General features: G+C 38.5%; 1 protein-coding gene across 1 annotated transcript in view; it reads left to right on the top strand.

Moving 5' to 3' along the window:
• magixb (MAGI family member, X-linked b) overlaps positions 1 to 20,665 on the top strand; it is a gene marked incomplete at both ends in the record, with an annotated part of 59,037 nt that overhangs the window by 21,412 nt on the left and 16,960 nt on the right. The window contains 4 exons of the mRNA XM_083895554.1: positions 1,749 to 1,865; positions 12,133 to 12,252; positions 16,415 to 16,588; positions 18,433 to 18,622. Coding sequence (XP_083751680.1) covers positions 1,749 to 1,865; positions 12,133 to 12,252; positions 16,415 to 16,588; positions 18,433 to 18,622 — 601 coding nt within the window. The remainder of the gene's footprint in view (positions 1 to 1,748; positions 1,866 to 12,132; positions 12,253 to 16,414; positions 16,589 to 18,432; positions 18,623 to 20,665) is intronic.

Here is a 20,665-nt window from a genome sequence, read left to right as displayed (position 1 = left end):
CTCCTCCATACTCCTACTCCTACAACAACTCCCTGTGCTCCAAATCTCAAACAAAGGACGCTAGGCTTCTTTCCCCAGAGGTAGAAAAGCAGTTTGAAGGTTTTAGCACTAATGCGGTTACTCTGTGGACCAGAGCAGTGATGTGATCTATCCATTAAACACTCAAAAGATTTACATTTTCCCACAGTGGTTTTCTGACCGCATACCAGTGCTTCATGTCTTTGTCGTCCATTAACCTTGACACCCGACTGCCTCTCGTGCGTTAATAGCGTCTTGTTTGCACAAGGTACAATGATTTCACATTTATTATAAAACCCCCCAGCACAGGCGGCTCATTTGGTTTGAAAGCGCTGACGCTCAGGTCGGAGATTTCGCTCTTCAATAGACTAGAAAATAGCAGCTGTTTCATAACATAATGAACAAAAGCCCATCACATCTCCCAAAAGGCAGCTGGCTAGATTCATTTCCCTTTATAGGCAAATGCCATATGTGGCCACTCTTATGTACGCGCAGTCAACTGCCTGCACTAATAAAGTTATGCCACTCTGAGGTCGACAATTCATTCTTTTTACCTGCACGAAACCACAGTAACAGAAGGTTAGGGGGAGGCAGAGGTGTCGACTGCTGGGTGTCAGGCTGCAGGGCGAGCACTGACAGAGTGGTCGCCTGTCAGAGCGACAAGCTGGAGATGCGCCTAAACCATCCGTAACAGCAAGTGGCCTGTCATGTCATCGGAGGCTTTAAAGCACTTGAGATGATATTAAGAGATGAGGGGGAGAGGAAACTGAGCACTGGTGATCAGCCCAGACTCCCTGGGTGACAGCATCCCACCTGTTTGTCTGGAACAATCCACCTCGGTGTGGGCTGTTTTTGCACAAGATACTCGGGGAAACACCTCATAAACTAAGGATAGACGTGACATATATAAGATCAGTATGTGTGAATGTGTGAGTTTAAGGCTGCAAAGTGTTAAAGGTCACATATTATGCAAAATCAACTTTTTATTGACTTTAACTAGTGCGGTTAATGGCGTCAACGTTAACGCATGTTAGCGCATGACGTGTTACCATGACGACTGACTGGAAAAAGACGTGCGTGACGTCATGTTTACGTGACTCCCGATTGTTAAAATGAGTCTCTAAATTAACGCTAAACTTTAAAAACAGAGGCACACATAGGCAGTACACAGCTACGCTGGTTATTTGTAGCGCTGCTCTTTTTCATTTAATAAACAGACCGCTCCAGTTTGACTGTATGCGCGATAACGGCGCTACAGGAGCTAACGGAGGTGACTGGTAAACGGTGTCTGGACTCGTAAACATGCGCCGCGGCACGTAAACATGACGTCACACGTGTCTTTTTCCGGTCAGTCATCATTGAAACACGCCATGCGTTCATGTACGTTATCGCTTTTCCAAATGCTAACTGCTGTTAGCTGCCGTTAGCCTCAGTGACACTGACGTAGTTTCCTGTGTATCATTTGCATTTAAAGAGACAGGCGCTCAAAAGCGAGTGTTGTGAACAGGGCTGTTTTGGCAGAGTGATTGAACTGCTGTGGTGCTTCATCCTTATGGTATTTTGACCAAAGCATGTCACTGACATGTTCATTAGGACACCAGGGAACTAGCTTAACTTGTAGAAATAGGGTTTAATATGAGTCCTTTAAATCAGGCTCTGGTTGATGCATAAACAGCTTATATATTTGTGTGTGTGCTCATGCCCTTCCTGTTTCTTTGCCCTTCCCTCAGGCTCCACATTGTGCAAGGATCTCAGGTTGTATCTGAGCAAGTGCTTCACACCCGGCTCTGTGGACAGCCAACTCCAGCAGGTCATCCGAGAGAACCTCTACCTCCGCGCCATCCCTTGTAAGTCCCCTTTGCCTCCTGTGTACGCCACATTTCACTCTTTAATCTCGTTTCATTCGCTCCACTTTCACGTCCTTGCAGCCACAGTCACTGAGCTCATTAATCGTTTGATAACACATCACATAGTTGTCGCAGTGTGAACATCTTGGTGTTAATTGGCATTTAAACCTGCAGGAATGGTTTTCCCACACTTTCTTGTGACAATGTATGCAACTTATAAAGGGGGGGAGTAAAAAAAATTCACATCATCGCTAGCAAAGCTTGTTTATGAAACTGAAAATTCCACATGTGCAATCCATTTCCATAGCAACAGAATGTGTTGTCACAAAGGCAGCAGGTCTGGCCTCAGTGGCTTCTCTCCTGACTATTAGGAACATTTCAAGTCATTCCGAGATACTTTTTGTTTTTGAGACTAAAGTCAGCTCACTGTCAAAGTGCATCAGGGCAATGGATCATTTCCTGAATTTCAAAAATTCATGAAAATTATTCCCTAAGAGGTTTTCAAATATTTTTGACAGATCCTTGTTCAGGGCGATGCCGACTATTATGATGGTGAATTTCAAGTCATTCCGAGATACATTTGTTTTTGAGAAGAAAGTCAGCTCACTGTCAAAGTGCATCAGGGAAAATGGATCATTTCCTGTTTCTTAAAAAAATCATAAAAATTATTCCCTAAGAGGTTTTCAAATATTTTCGACAGATCCTTGTTCAGGGCGATGCCGACTATTATGATGGTGAATTTCGAGTCATTCCGAGATACTTTTTGTTTTTGAGAAGAAAGTCAGCTCACTGTCAAAGTGCATCAGGGAAAATGGATCATTTCCTGTTTCTTAAAAAAATCATAAAAATTATTCCCTAAGAGGTTTTCAAATATTTTCGACAGATCCTTGTTCAGGGCGATGCCGACTATTATGATGGTGAATTTCGAGTCATTCCGAGATACTTTTTGTTTTTAAGACTAAAGTCAGCTCACTGTCAAAGTGCATCAGGGAAAATGGATCATTTTCTGAATTTCAAAAAAATTCATTAAAATTATTCCTTAAGAGGTTTGCAAATATTTTCAACTGATTCTTGTTCAGGGCGATGCCGACTATTATGATGGTGAATTTCGAGTCATTCCAAGATACTTTTTGTTTTTGAGAAGAAAGTCAGCTCACTGTCAAAGTGCATCAGGGAAAATGGATCATTTCCTGTTTCTTAAAAAAATCATAAAAATTATTCCCTAAGAGGTTTTCAAATATTTTCGACAGATCCTTGTTCAGGGCGATGCCGACTATTATGATGGTGAATTTCGAGTCATTCCAAGATACTTTTTGTTTTTGAGAAGAAAGTCAGCTCACTGTCAAAGTGCATCAGGGAAAATGGATCATTTCCTGTTTCTTAAAAAAATCATAAAAATTATTCCCTAAGAGGTTTTCAAATATTTTCGACAGATCCTTGTTCAGGGCGATGCCGACTATTATGATGGTGAATTTCGAGTCATTCCGAGATACTTTTTGTTTTTAAGACTAAAGTCAGCTCACTGTCAAAGTGCATCAGGGAAAATGGATCATTTTCTGAATTTCAAAAAAATTCATTAAAATTATTCCTTAAGAGGTTTGCAAATATTTTCAACTGATTCTTGTTCAGGGCGATGCCGACTATTATGATGGTGAATTTCGAGTCATTCCAAGATACTTTTTGTTTTTGAGAAGAAAGTCAGCTCACTGTCAAAGTGCATCAGGGAAAATGGATCATTTCCTGTTTCTTAAAAAAATCATAAAAATTATTCCCTAAGAGGTTTTCAAATATTTTCGACAGATCCTTGTTCAGGGCGATGCCGACTATTATGATGGTGAATTTCGAGTCATTCCAAGATACTTTTTGTTTTTGAGAAGAAAGTCAGCTCACTGTCAAAGTGCATCAGGGCAATGGATCATTTCCTGAATTTCAAAAATTCATGAAAATTATTCCCTAAGAGGTTTTCAAATATTTTTGACAGATCCTTGTTCAGGGCGATGCCGACTATTATGATGGTGAATTTCAAGTCATTCCGAGATACATTTGTTTTTGAGAAGAAAGTCAGCTCACTGTCAAAGTGCATCAGGGAAAATGGATCATTTCCTGTTTCTTAAAAAAATCATAAAAATTATTCCCTAAGAGGTTTTCAAATATTTTCGACAGATCCTTGTTCAGGGCGATGCCGACTATTATGATGGTGAATTTCGAGTCATTCCGAGATACTTTTTGTTTTTGAGAAGAAAGTCAGCTCACTGTCAAAGTGCATCAGGGAAAATGGATCATTTCCTGTTTCTTAAAAAAATCATAAAAATTATTCCCTAAGAGGTTTTCAAATATTTTCGACAGATCCTTGTTCAGGGCGATGCCGACTATTATGATGGTGAATTTCGAGTCATTCCGAGATACTTTTTGTTTTTAAGACTAAAGTCAGCTCACTGTCAAAGTGCATCAGGGAAAATGGATCATTTTCTGAATTTCAAAAAAATTCATTAAAATTATTCCTTAAGAGGTTTGCAAATATTTTCAACTGATTCTTGTTCAGGGCGATGCCGACTATTATGATGGTGAATTTCGAGTCATTCCAAGATACTTTTTGTTTTTGAGAAGAAAGTCAGCTCACTGTCAAAGTGCATCAGGGAAAATGGATCATTTCCTGTTTCTTAAAAAAATCATAAAAATTATTCCCTAAGAGGTTTTCAAATATTTTCGACAGATCCTTGTTCAGGGCGATGCCGACTATTATGATGGTGAATTTCGAGTCATTCCAAGATACTTTTTGTTTTTGAGAAGAAAGTCAGCTCACTGTCAAAGTGCATCAGGGAAAATGGATCATTTCCTGTTTCTTAAAAAAATCATAAAAATTATTCCCTAAGAGGTTTTCAAATATTTTCGACAGATCCTTGTTCAGGGCGATGCCGACTATTATGATGGTGAATTTCGAGTCATTCCAAGATACTTTTTGTTTTTGAGAAGAAAGTCAGCTCACTGTCAAAGTGCATCAGGGAAAATGGATCATTTCCTGTTTCTTAAAAAAATCATAAAAATTATTCCCTAAGAGGTTTTCAAATATTTTCGACAGATCCTTGTTCAGGGCGATGCCGACTATTATGATGGTGAATTTCGAGTCATTCCAAGATACTTTTTGTTTTTTTGAAGAAAGTCAGCTCACTGTCAAAGTGCATCAGGGAAAATGGATCATTTTCTGAATTTCAAAAAATTCATTAAAATTATTCCTTAAGAGGTTTTCAAATATTTTCGACAGATCCTTGTTCAGGGCGATACCGACTATTATGATGGTGAATTTCAAGTCATTCCGAGATACTTTTTGTTTTTAAGACTAAAGTCAGCTCACTGTCAAAGTGCATCAGGGAAAATGGATCATTTCCTGTTTCTTAAAAAAATCATAAAAATTATTCCCTAAGAGGTTTTCAAATATTTTCGACAGATCCTTGTTCAGGGCGATGCCGACTATTATGATGGTGAATTTCGAGTCATTCCAAGATACTTTTTGTTTTTTTGAAGAAAGTCAGCTCACTGTCAAAGTGCATCAGGGAAAATGGATCATTTTCTGAATTTCAAAAAATTCATTAAAATTATTCCTTAAGAGGTTTTCAAATATTTTCGACAGATCCTTGTTCAGGGCGATACCGACTATTATGATGGTGAATTTCAAGTCATTCCGAGATACTTTTTGTTTTTAAGACTAAAGTCAGCTCACTGTCAAAGTGCATCAGGGAAAATGGATCATTTTCTGAATTTCAAAAAAATTCATTAAAATTATTCCTTAAGAGGTTTGCAAATATTTTCAACTGATTCTTGTTCAGGGCGATGCCGACTATTATGATGGTGAATTTCGAGTCATTCCGAGATACTTTTTGTTTTTGAGAAGAAAGTCAGCTCACTGTCAAAGTGCATCAGGGAAAATGGATCATTTCCTGTTTCTTAAAAAAATCATAAAAATTATTCCCTAAGAGGTTTTCAAATATTTTCGACAGATCCTTGTTCAGGGCGATGCCGACTATTATGATGGTGAATTTCGAGTCATTCCGAGATACTTTTTGTTTTTGAGAAGAAAGTCAGCTCACTGTCAAAGTGCATCAGGGAAAATGGATCATTTCCTGTTTCTTAAAAAAATCATAAAAATTATTCCCTAAGAGGTTTTCAAATATTTTCGACAGATCCTTGTTCAGGGCGATGCCGACTATTATGATGGTGAATTTCAAGTCATTCCGAGATACTTTTTGTTTTTAAGACTAAAGTCAGCTCACTGTCAAAGTGCATCAGGGCAATGTATCATTTCCTGAATTTCAAAAATTCATGAAAATTATTCCCTAAGAGGTTTGCAAATATTTTCAACTGATTCTTGTTCAGGGCGATGCCGACTATTATGATGGTGAATTTCAAGTCATTCCGAGATACTTTTTGTTTTTGAGAAGAAAGTCAGCTCACTGTCAAAGTGCATCAGGGAAAATGGATCATTTTCTGTTTCTTAAAAAAATCATAAAAATTATTCCCTAAGAGGTTTTCAAATATTTTCGACAGATCCTTGTTCAGGGCGATGCCGACTATTATGATGGTGAATTTCGAGTCATTCCGAGATACTTTTTGTTTTTGAGAAGAAAGTCAGCTCACTGTCAAAGTGCATCAGGGAAAATGGGTCATTTTTCTGAATTTCAAAAAATTCATTAAAATTATTCCTTAAGAGGTTTTCAAATATTTTCGACAGATCCTTGTTCAGGGCGATGCCGACTATTATGATGGTGAATTTCAAGTCATTCCGAGATACTTTTTGTTTTTAAGACTAAAGTCAGCTCACTGTCAAAGTGCATCAGGGAAAATGGATCATTTCCTGAATTTCAAAAATTCATTAAAATTATTCCTTAAGAGGTTTGCAAATATTTTCAACACATCCGTGTTCAGGGTGATGCCGACTATTATGATGGTGAATTTCAAGTCATTCCGAGAAACTTTTTGTTTTTGAGACAAAAGTCAGCTCACTGTCAGGGCAAATGGATAATTTACTGAATTTCAAAAAATCCTCTATAATATGATGTCACTGGAAAAGGATGTAGCAGCTGAGTTGTGAGCGTTTTGCTGTATTTTCTGTGTTTTATTCCTTTTTTTATGTAAGTGCAGAAGGTGGCGCGGAGGAGACAGAACACCCCAGTGTGTCCGCGGTCTTAACCTTGCTGTGACTGTGTGCAGAGTTGTTGCTAATCTCTCTCTTTTAGTCCGGGAAGTAGGTCATGTGGGACAGTCTGCCACCACACCACACACTAACTGACAGAAGAAGACACAGGTCAAGACACACTCAATCTATTTCCCTATATAGTGTAATTGCAGTTGTATTCTTACCATGCTTGGTCATGCATGTGCACAGATTCTGAAACTGTGCCTTTAGCTTTTTCTAATCAGAAATAAAAAGCTAATGGAGGATGAAATCAGATGAACCATCTCTTTGAGATGTGTTCAGAAAAGGATTTACATGAAACAGCACGTTTATTGTTCATTAAAATGTCGTAATCCTGCGTCGTTGGCCATCAAACTTCGAACTACTGCACATCTTTAAGTTGATTTTCCTTTTCGTAGTAGCAAAGAAGACTCGGTCTGTCGCGTAATCCTCTGATCTGCAGGAGATGACACAGTATAAGATGCCGTCGTTCTCGTGCTGATGCCAGGACACACGTGATGGCTCAGGAGCATGAAATCTAATTTCAGAACACTTGTACATATAAAGAAGCAGCAGTTTTCCTCTTGTTTTTGTTGTTTTCCTGTGAGGAGGCAGCTGTGTTTGATGTAACAGCTGAGGCTTTTTTTTATTTTTATCGGTGGCTCATTGTGGCCCCCTTCAGGACCATGTATGTTCCTCCTGTTTCAGGAGACATCTTGTCATAGTATTTACGCTCGTGTTATTACATAATGCAGGGTTTTAGACTTCAAGGAAGCTTAAGTTTAGATTTGTTGCTTTTTAGATGTTATTTCTTCCTCTGAAACTCAGTGTCCCGGTGCTATTTAAAGAGGACCTCGGTCGCTCGCCGAATCCTTTTATCGAGACTGTGTTCTCTGATGGTTGAGCTGGCACTGATGCAATAAATATCCTGACAAAGGCTTCGTCAGGAGGGCAGTGCATAAAAATGGAAATGAATGATAGAATTAGGGAAATTGGGACCTGTGTATCAATAATGTAGAGCAGGAAATTAAATTAAAAAGCAAAAATCAGTGCCAGAGTGGAGGAGGAGGGGCTTACTGCAGTCTGCTGGTCTCATACTGAGGCAGCCTGGGGAGCAGGTAAACATGTGTTTATATAACATAGTAACATAGCATCCTCTAACACGCACTTGACGATTCACGATTGCCCTCCTTTCTCTCTGCATTCGTACCAATTTGTTCTGAGTGCTTGGTTTGCTGACCTCACATTACCCTCGTGAACTTCCCCATATACATTTTTTCCTTTCATTGAAGTCAACGTTTGTACTTGTGCCCTTGGACAAATTGGGAGCCAATGTCATGGTTTCAAAGACTCTGTCTGTGTCTCTTTGTCCTTTCTAATAAGAATTAATCAGAGATAAGAAACATCATCATTTAGTTATTCTAAGACGCCTGCTGCTGCTGCTGCTGCTGCTGCTGCTGCTGCTGCTGCTGCTGCTGCAGACTGTGTGCGTCTGTGGCCTTTTCAACTGCAGGATTCATTGTTAGTTATTTGTGTGCGATGATCTTGACAGACAGCTCTCTCAGGGTGTCGAGACAGACTTCTGTGTAATTACCTCTTAAATCCCTATCTCACCCGAGTCCCGGGGGGATCAGTGTGCGGCGCCTACAGTGAAGGGCGTGCGGGGGGGAGGAGGAAGAAGAAGAAGTAGAAGAAGATGTCAATAATCTATCCTGTTCCCCTGCTGACATGTCATATATATCTTGGAGAAGGGTGCATAGATAATGAATCCCTGCCTCGCACCATATCAGCTGCAGAGATACTGTGTGTCCTGTGGGGGAGCAGAAGAATTACACACACGTTCAACACAGTCTCGCTATTGCATCGTCAATTAAGACACATAGACGTTTATTTCCCCTTTTAACGGTTTGCAAGCTCAATCCCGAGAGGTGAGGTTTCTTCTGTGCGAGCGGGTGGAGTTCACAGGAGCCAATCACGTCACAGCTCTTCTCATCCAGACAGTTTCCTGACGAGCCAGGGAACGAGGGTCAAACTCCTCCGGCCGAGTTGTGAGGAGGAGCACGACAGGGAAAAACTGGATTGATTAGTTGATCGATCAATTAGTCAATGAACGGAAGAAATGTCAGCAACTATTTCCTAAAGGGAAAATGCCAAAAAAGTTAAGTGTTGCCAAGTGTTTCTCTGTTCTAACTTCTTGTTGGATTTTTCTTCCGTGAGGTAAAAATGGAATATCTTCAGGTTTTTGAATGTTGGTCATTCAAGCAGCGTCAGCTTGGATCATGGCACACAATCGAGATCGAGACACAATATTTCTTAAAGAGGACTTATTATGCAAAATCAACTTTTTAATCATTTTTTATCCAAAATCCATATATTTGGGACTCTGGAGGTCCTATCAGTCGGCAAAGTGTGAAAAAAGATGACTCACTCATGTTTTTGTGGTCCTTCTCAGTCTAAGTACAAGAGATAAAACATGTGATGTTGACTTCCGCTCTCATTGGGACGTCACAAAGCGCTAAATTCCTGGAATTGTTGATTTTAGAGTTTCATTGTTGTTGTACTTGAGATTTTGCATTTTAATGTTGATGTTGAAATTTGAACAGTCTAAAACATATTCCCAATTTTTCAAGTATTTGTGTCTGAATGTGATATTTGATCAAATTCTGTGTGTTTCAATGAAATTACCGTAATAACCACCATGGTTGACTTTGAAGTGCCAGTTCTTATCTTTCAGAAACCATTGGGATGTTTCCAATCGCACAAACCGTTGCGTAATTACAGTAATGCAAAGAACACTTGCCCAAAAAATGTTAAATATGTTTTTCGAAAATGAAAATGACAATAATTATGTAAACATTCATCAGAAGTCATATCACAATTGCAATTCCTGTCAAAAACAATCACAATTAGATATTTATTGTAAAAGCCCTAACTGAGTATTGCTTTGTATTTGCTGTGTGGAAACAGAAATAGCTTTATATAACTACTGGCACAGACGTATTCTTTACAGTAAATACACAATGTGCCACAGGAAAGGAGAGGTCAGGTCAATGTAGAGCTGCACTGTGTGTTGTGTGTTTTTGTGTGTGTTTGTGTGTGTGTGTGTGTGTGTGTGTGCACATGTGTCACTGTGGCTGGGGGAGCTGCTCCCAGGACAGCGGTGCATTAATCACAGCTTTTATAGGGAAGCTGGGTGTGACTCCCTCCTGTCGGCTCCACACTGACATCATATGTGGTCCTTCAAGAGGAGGAAGGACAGAGACTTCTCCTTTGGTGTGTCTTTGTCCTCGGGGAGGAGGAGGACGAGTGTGAGTCATCTCAAGGTCAGAGCGGGCGTCTCGTCGTTTTCAGTCTGTAAATTAGTTGAGATTTGCGCTCCACAAAAACGTGATACATTTCACACTACATGCCCGAACGTGTATTTAATAGTGAGATCTTGGGTTAGAAATAGAGAAAAACGTCTCCTTCAGCGCCTGTGATGAAGTCAGTTGTTTTTCCTCGCTGTGGTTTGGACTCGGTGCTCTCTCTCCCAGGCCAAGGTCAACGCGAATCAATTACGATGACAGACTATTATTGATCATCTGTGTGTGCTGCATCTTTGCAAAGGTGATGGAAAGACTTCAAGACTTACGCGCTGCCTCATGAATGTTTAATTTCCCTTCTTACTGGTCTATTCATAATACATGGCTTTGGTAAACGCCTGCCACAGTTATTGTGATCTTCATAATAACAAAAGGGCACGTTTTGGTTTGAAGGAGGATGATTTTGTTGACCTGGGAGTTATTTTTCATCAAGAATGAAGGAAAAAAAAAGTGCTTTAAGCTAGTTTGACTGCAGTCTTTGTTTGTGAAGGTTCAATATTCTATCTGTGTACTCCATCTTTTATGAGCATCCAAAGACATACAGATTGAGGTTAGGTTATTTTTTGAGTCTTAACTCACAAGAGAAGTGAATGTCAGAGTGAATAAGTTGTGTTTTTTTTAGTCCTGTGTAGGACTGTATTAGGGCCATAGTCATAATTTTAAGAGAATAAAGTTTCTTTTATAGCATTATCTAATATTATTAAACCACTCGCAGCCTTTCCTTCCTCCAGTCCACAAAAGAGATGATTTCCTTCAAGTCTGTGTGATTGTTCCTTCCAAACAAACTCTGTTTCTTTTTTGAGATCTTCACAAAAAAAAGTCCTGATGCTGATGATAATGTGGTGCTGATGCTGACGCAGGTTACAGCCGATCATCTGAGGTTTTGCTTGAATAATAATTACGACTTTATTCCCATAATATAATATCTTTATTCTTATAATATTACGACTTTATTCTTATATTACAACTTTATTCTTATAATATTACAACTTTATTCTCATAATATTACGTCTTTATTCCCATAATATTACGATGTTATTCTTATAATATTACGCCTTTATTCTCATTATATTGCGACTTCATCCTCATAATATTACAACTTTATACTCATAATATTACAACTTTATTCTTATAATATTACGACTTTATACTCATAATATTACAACTTAATTCTTATAATATCACAACTTTATTCTTATAATATTACGTCTTTATTCCCATAATACTAACAAACCTCATCTGCTGACACGGAGAAAGACGACGAGGACAACATTTGACCAGCTGAGGACACCGTAGCGCTCAGGGAAGGGAGGGGGTGAGCAGAGGAGCAGTTCTTTTTGTAAATTTCAGCCTCTCCTCTAGATGGCACTATAAACTACTTACTTCACCTTTAAATGTGCTTTATAAATAAAGTTTATGCTGACCACCTGTCCAGATTGTTTCCCCTGCCTCTCCGGGCTGGCCCACCACTCTTCTTAAAGCATGAGCAGGAGAAAATGAATGAATGAATGACTGCATATCATTTATCAAACTAATGTTTGGCCTATTTATAGCTTGCTGAGTTGCTGTTTTTGTTTAACACTGAACTCAGATTGAACGCTCCCGATGAGAGGCACCGGCCTTGATTAATTGACGCGTCAGCAGCAGTGAAGCCAGCACTAGCTCTCTCTCCCTCTCTCTCCCTTTGTGGCTCTGATGTATCACATAATATTCCCTGTTTGTCTCCGTCCCACAGGCACAACCAGGCTGCCCAGAGACGGGGAAATCTCAGGCGTGGACTACAACTTTGTCTCCATCGAGGAGTTCTTCTCGTTGGAGGAGTCTGGAGCTCTGCTCGAGAGCGGCAAGTTCAAAGGTGAAGATGTTCGACCATCTCTGAGCCGTGTGCTCAAAAGAAGGTTAAATAGGCCTATAGATAATTGGATAAATAGGCATATATATAATTATAATGTTTGTACAAAAGCCTTAATCTAACCCTACTCTTAGGGTTAGGGTTAATGTTAGGCTCCCCTAACCATGACCCTTTAGGTTTATATTTTTTCTTATACATTTTATATATGCACATCTTTTAGACGGGCAAGGAACCATATGTTACTTCACTGATGTTGATTTTCTACATACAAATGTAGTATTTTTTTTTTATTAAAGGTGCATTATGTAATAAATCTAAAGCAACTGGCCATAAAATCCTCCTAATATGTCACATAGACTCAGGAATAATGTTCATATAACAAACTGAACTCACCAACAACAACAGTACAGACAAAATATTTGCATTAAAAAAATATTTTGCAAACTGCAAATTATGTTTTGAAATCATGTTTCACTGACTGCAATCATTGCAGTCAGTAGAGTCTCAGCTGCCGAGCAACCACGGGTTGCCAGTTACGTCAGAAAACGAAACCTAAAAGACCTTGGTGTTTTGAATTTGAATGTAGTAACTGTTTTTGGACACATTCTTACATATGGCACCTTTAAACAAAATATGTCACAAATTAAAACTACCCTGCAAAGAAATTTTTGTTTGAATTTCCAAGTATTTTAATGACTGTTAAAGATGTTTTGAAAGCTCCAGTGTGTAAAAAAAGTGGAGATACTACAAAGTGAGGAACTCCTCTCTCTTTCCCTAGTGATAATACAATTACATAATAATAATATAATATAATATAATAATACAAATACAACTAATAATGCATTTCTTCTTTGTTTGTTAGTAAGCTTGTAATTCAAAACACTAAGGTTTTTTGTTTTCAGGCTATTGTAGAAACGACGGCACAAGATAGCGGCCTCTTATTTTGAAAACCAAATAATTCATTTTTACACACTATAAACATATTTTTTTGTGCAGTATATTACTTTTTTTGCCAATTAAATCCTCTTCCATGTTAATTAACTTGATTGAGACGACCTTTCTGACCACATCAACTAAACTCTATTATCCATATCCGTTTAATTATAATGCTGCTGTTTCTTTGAATACTGAACAAACAAATAAACAGTGTAACTAAACGAATTAGTGACTATTATGCAATACGCAGCTGCGGCAAGCTGTCGGTATCTTATGTAACTGACGTTGCAGGGGCAATAGCCTATTTGTGCTTTAGTTCAAAGATACAGTCTGACATTTGAGGAGAGTTTGATTAAGAAAAAGAGGTTTTTAAAAAAAAATAGGTAATTAGTAAAAGTATAAGGAGCAGAAAATACTAGGAGCAAGAGTGTTGGAGAATCACAGGAACAGGTGTAAGTGTAAATATCAGAAGCAAACGAGGAGATGAGTTGCAGGTGAGTGGCTCCACTAATCAGCTAGCCTCCTGAAACAAAGAGCAGAACATGCTACACAGGAAACCAAGAACTTTAACAAAAATAAAAAATAAATCTGCCTCTTATATCTAGCAGTAAATGTGACACTTCAGCTGGCAGCCAGTGACCTCTGTTTATCATTAAAAACCAAAGGAGAACTGCTTGTGTTACCTTTGCACTGAGCTAAGCTATCATCTAAGCTAACATGCTGCTCATACTGCCCCCCTTCTTATAACTATTCCCCCCAAAATGTCAAACTGCTCCTTTATGGAACATTTTTGTATTTCCTCAGTGTGACCTCCTGCCAAATAAACATTCAACAGTTTCCTGTTGTGAGGAATGAGGTCTGCATAATTGATAAGAGCGGACTTTTCTTGGTAAAGTCTACAGCCAGTCTGGCATATTAATGTCATCAGGTGATGATGCTTTACCTAGTATCTACTCTGCCGCCCCCCCCCCCCCCCCCTCCCTGTAAACGGGTCAGAGTGCTGCGTCTGATTAAAAAGCCTCCATACATTAGCATCCATAATTTATAAGAGTTTAATGGCAGCGATAAATGTCACCCTCCCCTGCCTCACGAGTGACATTGACAGACACATCCCTACAGCAGAGCAGCAGGGGGGGGGGGGGGGGGGGTGTTTTACAGAAACTACGGTTTATTCTCATAATATTAGGACTTTATTCTTAGAATATTACAATTTTATTGTTATAATATTACAACTTTATTCTCATAATATTACGATCTTTTTTCTCATAATATTACAACTTTATTCCCATATTACAACTTTATTCTCATAATATTACGACTTTATTCTTAGAATATTACGACTTTATTCTCATAATATTGCGACTTTATTCCCATAATATTGCAATTTTATTGTTATAATATTACAACATTATTCTCATAATATTACAGCTTTATTCTCATAATATTACGACTTTATTCATAAGTTTGGCCCTAATACTCCGTTTTAGGGTGATCAGTTTTCATGATAAACTTATTAAAATCAGTCAATATAAATATTTTTTATGACAATTGTCAGGTGATTAAAGACAGGTGTTTGTGGTTGAGGGAAAGTTGAAGAAACCAGTTTATTGTGGGTTTTATTGACACAAAAAAACACCTAAAAATAGACACCTAAAAATACATTTGTTGAACTTTTATTCCTGTTGCTGTGCTAATTTTGTGGGTGTTCTCATGTTTGTATGTTTGTATTTTAATGTGCGAACTACAGACTTTAGACTCTGTTGTCTTAAAGGGACAATGTGTAGTATTTATGGGTTTATATAACCCAAAATCCACTTTTTTATACATATTATGTGCTCCTGCATTGTCTAGTCGCTGTATAATAGTTTTTGTTTCATTTTCGTAGTGTTTCAAAAAGTCATGTAAAATAACATGGTCGCGGGCCGCGGATGCATAGCCACTGTGATAAATGTCACCCTCCCCTGCCTTACGAGTGACATTGACAGACACATCCCTACAGCAGAGCAGCGGGGGGTGTTTTACAGAAACTACAGTAAATGGGCGACGGCTGGTGACCCTGTTGCCGAGTTCACTAATCTAATGTTTTCCCCTCATCCCATTTGGATCTCCCTGAGCCGAATGGAGGTGGAGGTAATTTCATTTGTTCTTAAGGAGCTGCAGCAGAAACATAGAGCAGCATATACAGACAGCAGGTGATCTCCAGGGAGACATCATGTATGTACAACACAGACATGAAGGATAGAGTATAAAATCAGGAACTCAAATCGTTATGTTAACAATATACTGTACTGTAATGTACGGAGGGTGGAATAGAGCCATGGTTCTCAAACTGTGGTATGTGTTCTTACAAATATGACAAAATTCAGCCTTAGTTTGGTTGTATTTCCATGTTTTGTTTTGTTTTTCTTCTTGTACAAAAAGAGGGGCAGATATTTATGATTTCCACTCTCTGCTTCTTTTCAATCGTTTTAGTTTAGTTTACTTTATTGATTTCATTTCACAAGATTGTCCAAATCCTGAATGAAAAGGAGCAGAAAGGAGAGTAATCTTATATACTCTGCCCCTTTATACCAAGTAATCAATGTACATATTATATAAAACAAAATTACAATAATATACACAAAATAAAATTGAAAGTAAATAAAATAGTCCTTGTCCAACACAGCCACTTTACTCCTGTACAAGCACAACTAAAATCCACGTTATTCAAATTGAACATATTTCATTGTATTTCCTTAACATACCGATTTTAATTGATTTTTTTTTTTAAATGTAATTTAAAAATCAAATTCTTTACATTTTTTGTTATTGTTATTTCCGTTTGAAAGATTGGTTTTATGTGTCTCAGGTGGTACTTGGTATAAAAAGTTTGAGAACCACGGGATATGTGTTATATAATGTGTTATTTTTGAGGGATTTACGTGTGTGTATTCCTATGTGTACATATATGGACAACTGTATATACTGTATCGTTTTACATTTTTCTTTTTCTTTCTTTAATTTTCAGTTTTTGGGGGGATAATATAAGGGAGACACGTTACGTATAAGCACTTTACTTCTGTCTGTGGCTTTTCAGTCAGTGCTGTTTGCATGCATATGACTGAATAAAGTACTATTACTACTACTATACAGACTGTGAACTGCTATGGATATTTCATGTTTTTTTTTTTTTGCATACGGCTATTCACTTATGTATCTGATTTTTCATCTTTCTGTTTCTCCGTCTCAGGGAATTACTACGGCACTCCTCGGCCCGTCCACATCAGCACAGAGAGTCCTCCCATCACCTACCAGGAACACCGAAATCTCCTCAGAAACTTCCGCACGCGCAGCAAATCGCTCAGCAACCTGGAGAAGAGCGTGGACGAAGGTGAAAACAGCGAGGACGACTCAGGCCTGTCAGGTAACGTGGCTTATGCACACGGCACAACAACAAAAAACTATGACGACAAACCGAGGGGGTAATAGTTGTAATGCAACGGGTTTAAGAATCAAAAGAAGTATCGACAGTATTGAAAATGTGTCTGTTAAACGATGCACAGTTGCCAGCGGCTAAATGCTAACTTGTCCCTGTATCTACGGCTCCTTACACTGATACTCGCATGAATCAATCCTTAGCACGATTAGTATGCTGTAAACTCTCAGCGGGGCTGTGGCCTCATCGATTGCTGAATCACATCCAAGGGAAGGTCATTAGCCTTAGGCTGCACGGGGAAGGAGGCAAGGAGGCAAGGTTGCACATATGGATGTGATGCAGAAGAAACAAAGTATTTTTAGATAAATTTAAATAATAATGCTGATCAGTAACCAACACAGGGTTATTGGAGATACTTTTTCACCATGATAAAGCAATTTAATCTGCCTGTGAGGGATGATTCATGATTATAGCTTAACATTTCAGATATAAGATCAGAAAGGGAAGAGAAAAAAAAGCTCTTTACTCCAAATGTACATACTTAAAAGTACAGAAGTATTGACAGCAAATTTAACTTAGTTTTGTCGAACACTGTGACTGATATTTCATGGTGAATATTGATGCACTGACGTGATGTGGGTGTTATTCTTACTACTTCATAAACAAACTCTGTGAATCAGCAGAGAGAAAACACCTGTACATAATTTCCATTTCAAACAAATTTGATTTTAAATATGTTTTATACTGTTCAAATTTCAAATTTAACATGTAAAAATCTGGTGTTCACGTACAACTTTCTTAATTTTAAATTGTTAATACATCATCGTAACATGCAGTAAATTGTAAATAACTGCAAGATATTGGAAGTTATTCTGGAAAAATGGACAAAATCACCTAGTTAGAGGACATTCTCTGGTCATTTTCTGGTTAAAATATGCAAAAAATAAGACCAGACGGACATTTTGAGGCTGAGTTGTTAAAGGGTCAAGAGGAGAAATGCCCCACCTGACCTGAAAAGGTTCAATATATGTTTATTATAAGTTAATACAGTGTGTATCTAGAGACCTAATGAAGGATATAGAAGAATAAAAATATCCTTTCATGGAAATAGACAAGCAGGATTTGTATCTAAGTACACTTCTTGAATAAATCCACTATAGTTAAAAAAAATTTGTGGTGACATTATAAGCTGTTTTTGGGGTAAGATGACAAGGCATAATATCGTAGGGGTCGTAATGACAGAGGTAGAAAAGGTGAAGGCAGGGAGCCAGAATGGTGGGAGGTGAGAGATGCAGGCAGCTAGAGATCCAGATAATTAGGGACGTGTTAAAAACAGACGGCATGTAGTTTGGCATCAGGTGTAGGATGAAAACAGGAGGGGAGTGGACGAGAGTTATCCAACACCCTGACCTCTGCTGAGTCACTTTCTAAGGTGTTATACTGTGGGCGGTTGAGTTTGGCCAGAGCCTTTCATGTGCAGCAGGACTCGTGGCGCCGCACGTTCCGTCTGATGTGTCTCAGATCCACGGTCGAGCTCACAGCTGAAGGACAGCTACAAGGACAGCTGCGCTTATATTTCCCCCCTCTGCTAGAATCACACACACACACACACACACACTGTTTCCTCCTCAAAGTGAGGACAAAGCAGACTAAGATGCTGACCACAGGTCTTTTTTTTTTGCCTCACAACCCCCACGGAATTCCCCCGGCATCAGGTCATTACAGAGCACAGGAGACACTTTCTCACCTACTGCATCTGTTCGATAATGAGGAGCCGCAGTGTTTAGTTTTCAACACCTTTCTTCTTTTTTTTAAATCACCTATCATGACAGGAGGTTCTGCAGGAGGCATCAACAGCAGCCACCGCTCCTCCGGTCGGCCCCGCGCGTCCAGCAGCGGCGGGGACGGCAGCGTCATAGAGAATGGGGTCGTCGGCAGCAGGCGCGGGGCCAGGGTGAGGGCGGCCATGCCCGATCACTGGGAGCAGGCCTTCAGTGATCCAGGAGAGTCTCTGTACATCGAGTGAGTGTCCACATCTCTGACACTGCACATTCTAACACTTCCATAGCCTCCTCAGGGAACTGCAGTGACCTTTGCAAACAGGAGGATGTTGACAATGCTCACTCTGGCTGGTTTGTTCCTTCAGGCTTGCCGTAAAAATGCAGCAACATAGTGTGGCAGCCTCCATAAAGCAAGAGCCCTGCCTAAAGTACTAATTAAAGGCCTATTCTAAGGCGCTAACACTTTATTTACAACGATTGTACACCTACACAAACATTCTCATGGGTAGTTGATTGCATTTCTGCCAATAAACCCTCCTTACTGTTACACACTGGACCTTTAAAGCAGGGGTTCTCAAAGTTTTGATACCTGAGGGCCAATTTAGGAACCCAACATTGGACTGAGGGCTGCCGAAGGAAAAAAAACCAGAAAGAAATCCCATTTGTACTCATTTTAATGACCAGATTGCAGTTCTACAGTTTAGCGTTAAGTAATATAACCGTTAATAAAATGTAATTAAAGCATTAATATAATAACGCTTTATAATTAACTGGGTAATTACCCAGTATTTTGGCCATTGTTCTTACCTTCTAATTACAGGTTAATACCAAGTAACACATTTCTGTTACCATATATTTACTGGGTAAATAGCTAGTAATTGGGGGCTGTAGCTACCTGCTTATTACCAGCTTATAACCCAATAATACACTAAAATTCACCATATAAAAACCAGGTAAATACCCAGTATGTTTGTTTACACTTATTGTTCTGTATCCAGTAATGTCCAATAAACATTTAACAAGCTTAGTAGCTCCTGGATTAAAACTATCAACTGTAATTCATTGCGGGCCGCCAGAAATGTTTCTGCGGGCCGCCATTGGCCCCCGGGCCGCACTTTGAGAACCAATGCTTTAAAGGAACGGTTCCTTCATCATTTAAGTCCATTTGCACAATATAAAGGTGAAGCAAGGGGAGAATTAGCATGAAGTCTGGAATAAAAGGGTGGAAACGGCTTCATAAGACTGTCTGGAGGAAAGAAACTTTCCTCTTTAGTCCTTACCGTGAAGCGCAAATAGGAAAACACAACAACATTAACATAAAACACAACGACAAAAGCAGGAAACACAACAACATTAACATTAATGAAGTAAAAAAAATTTTTACTTTCTGTGTGCATAAGCACAATCCAACATTTCCCTCTCACCCAATCACTTGCTGCTGTCAGGGAAAATCCCTTTGTGTAAAATACAGTATATTCTGACAGTTACTGTATCATTGATCTAGAGCAGTCATTTACAGAGACTGGATCTCGGGGAGGAAATGTTTTGGGGAATAAAATAGCAAAATAACTTGTTTTCCAAGCCTTTTTTTTTACTGAAGATTTACATATTAATGTTTCATGTGTTTTAAATAAGTCATTACTTCATTAAAACGGCTGACTTACCTCTTTAATATAATATTAGATGTCACAGAAATGGCAGTCAGAAACGTAATAGTATGCACAAATTTGATCGTGTCACAATTTGCAGTGTATTATTCATTTGGTTGGTTGGAGTCTGTTATTTATAATGTATGAAAGTGGGTCACCATAATCCAGTCCAATCCAATTTTATTTATGAAGCACACTTTTAAAAAACAACACACAGTTAACCAAAGTGCTGTACAGTAGTATTACACATAATAATAACAATAATAAATAAATAATTTAAAAATCTTTCATGTACCAGCTCACGCTGCCCATGGTAATTTGCTGTGGGAATAATACACTTTTTTTCGTCTTCTTTGCTTCTTTGTTGAGTCAAAGTTATGATTCATTTTATATACATTTTTTAGTAGTGATATAAAGTAGCAATAACTGTGCAGAAGTCACAAAACAGAATTGAACTGTGACATAGCTCACAAATTTAATCCGATTTTAAACATTTTGAGTACTTTTTTTGCTCAGGTGTGTTAATATAGTTCATCAGATTACCTATAGGTTGTGCTGAAAAAAAAGGATATAAAACACATATTATATATATTCTCACAGCCTCTGTATATATATACTGTACGTTTTAACAAAGT

Source organism: Microchirus variegatus (assembly GCF_963457635.1).
Source record: "Microchirus variegatus genome assembly, chromosome: 9".
In the NCBI taxonomy this organism is placed as follows: Eukaryota; Metazoa; Chordata; class Actinopteri; order Pleuronectiformes; family Soleidae; genus Microchirus; species Microchirus variegatus.
Note: the sequence above shows the minus strand (reverse complement) of the source record. Positions and strands in the feature narration are given on the sequence as shown.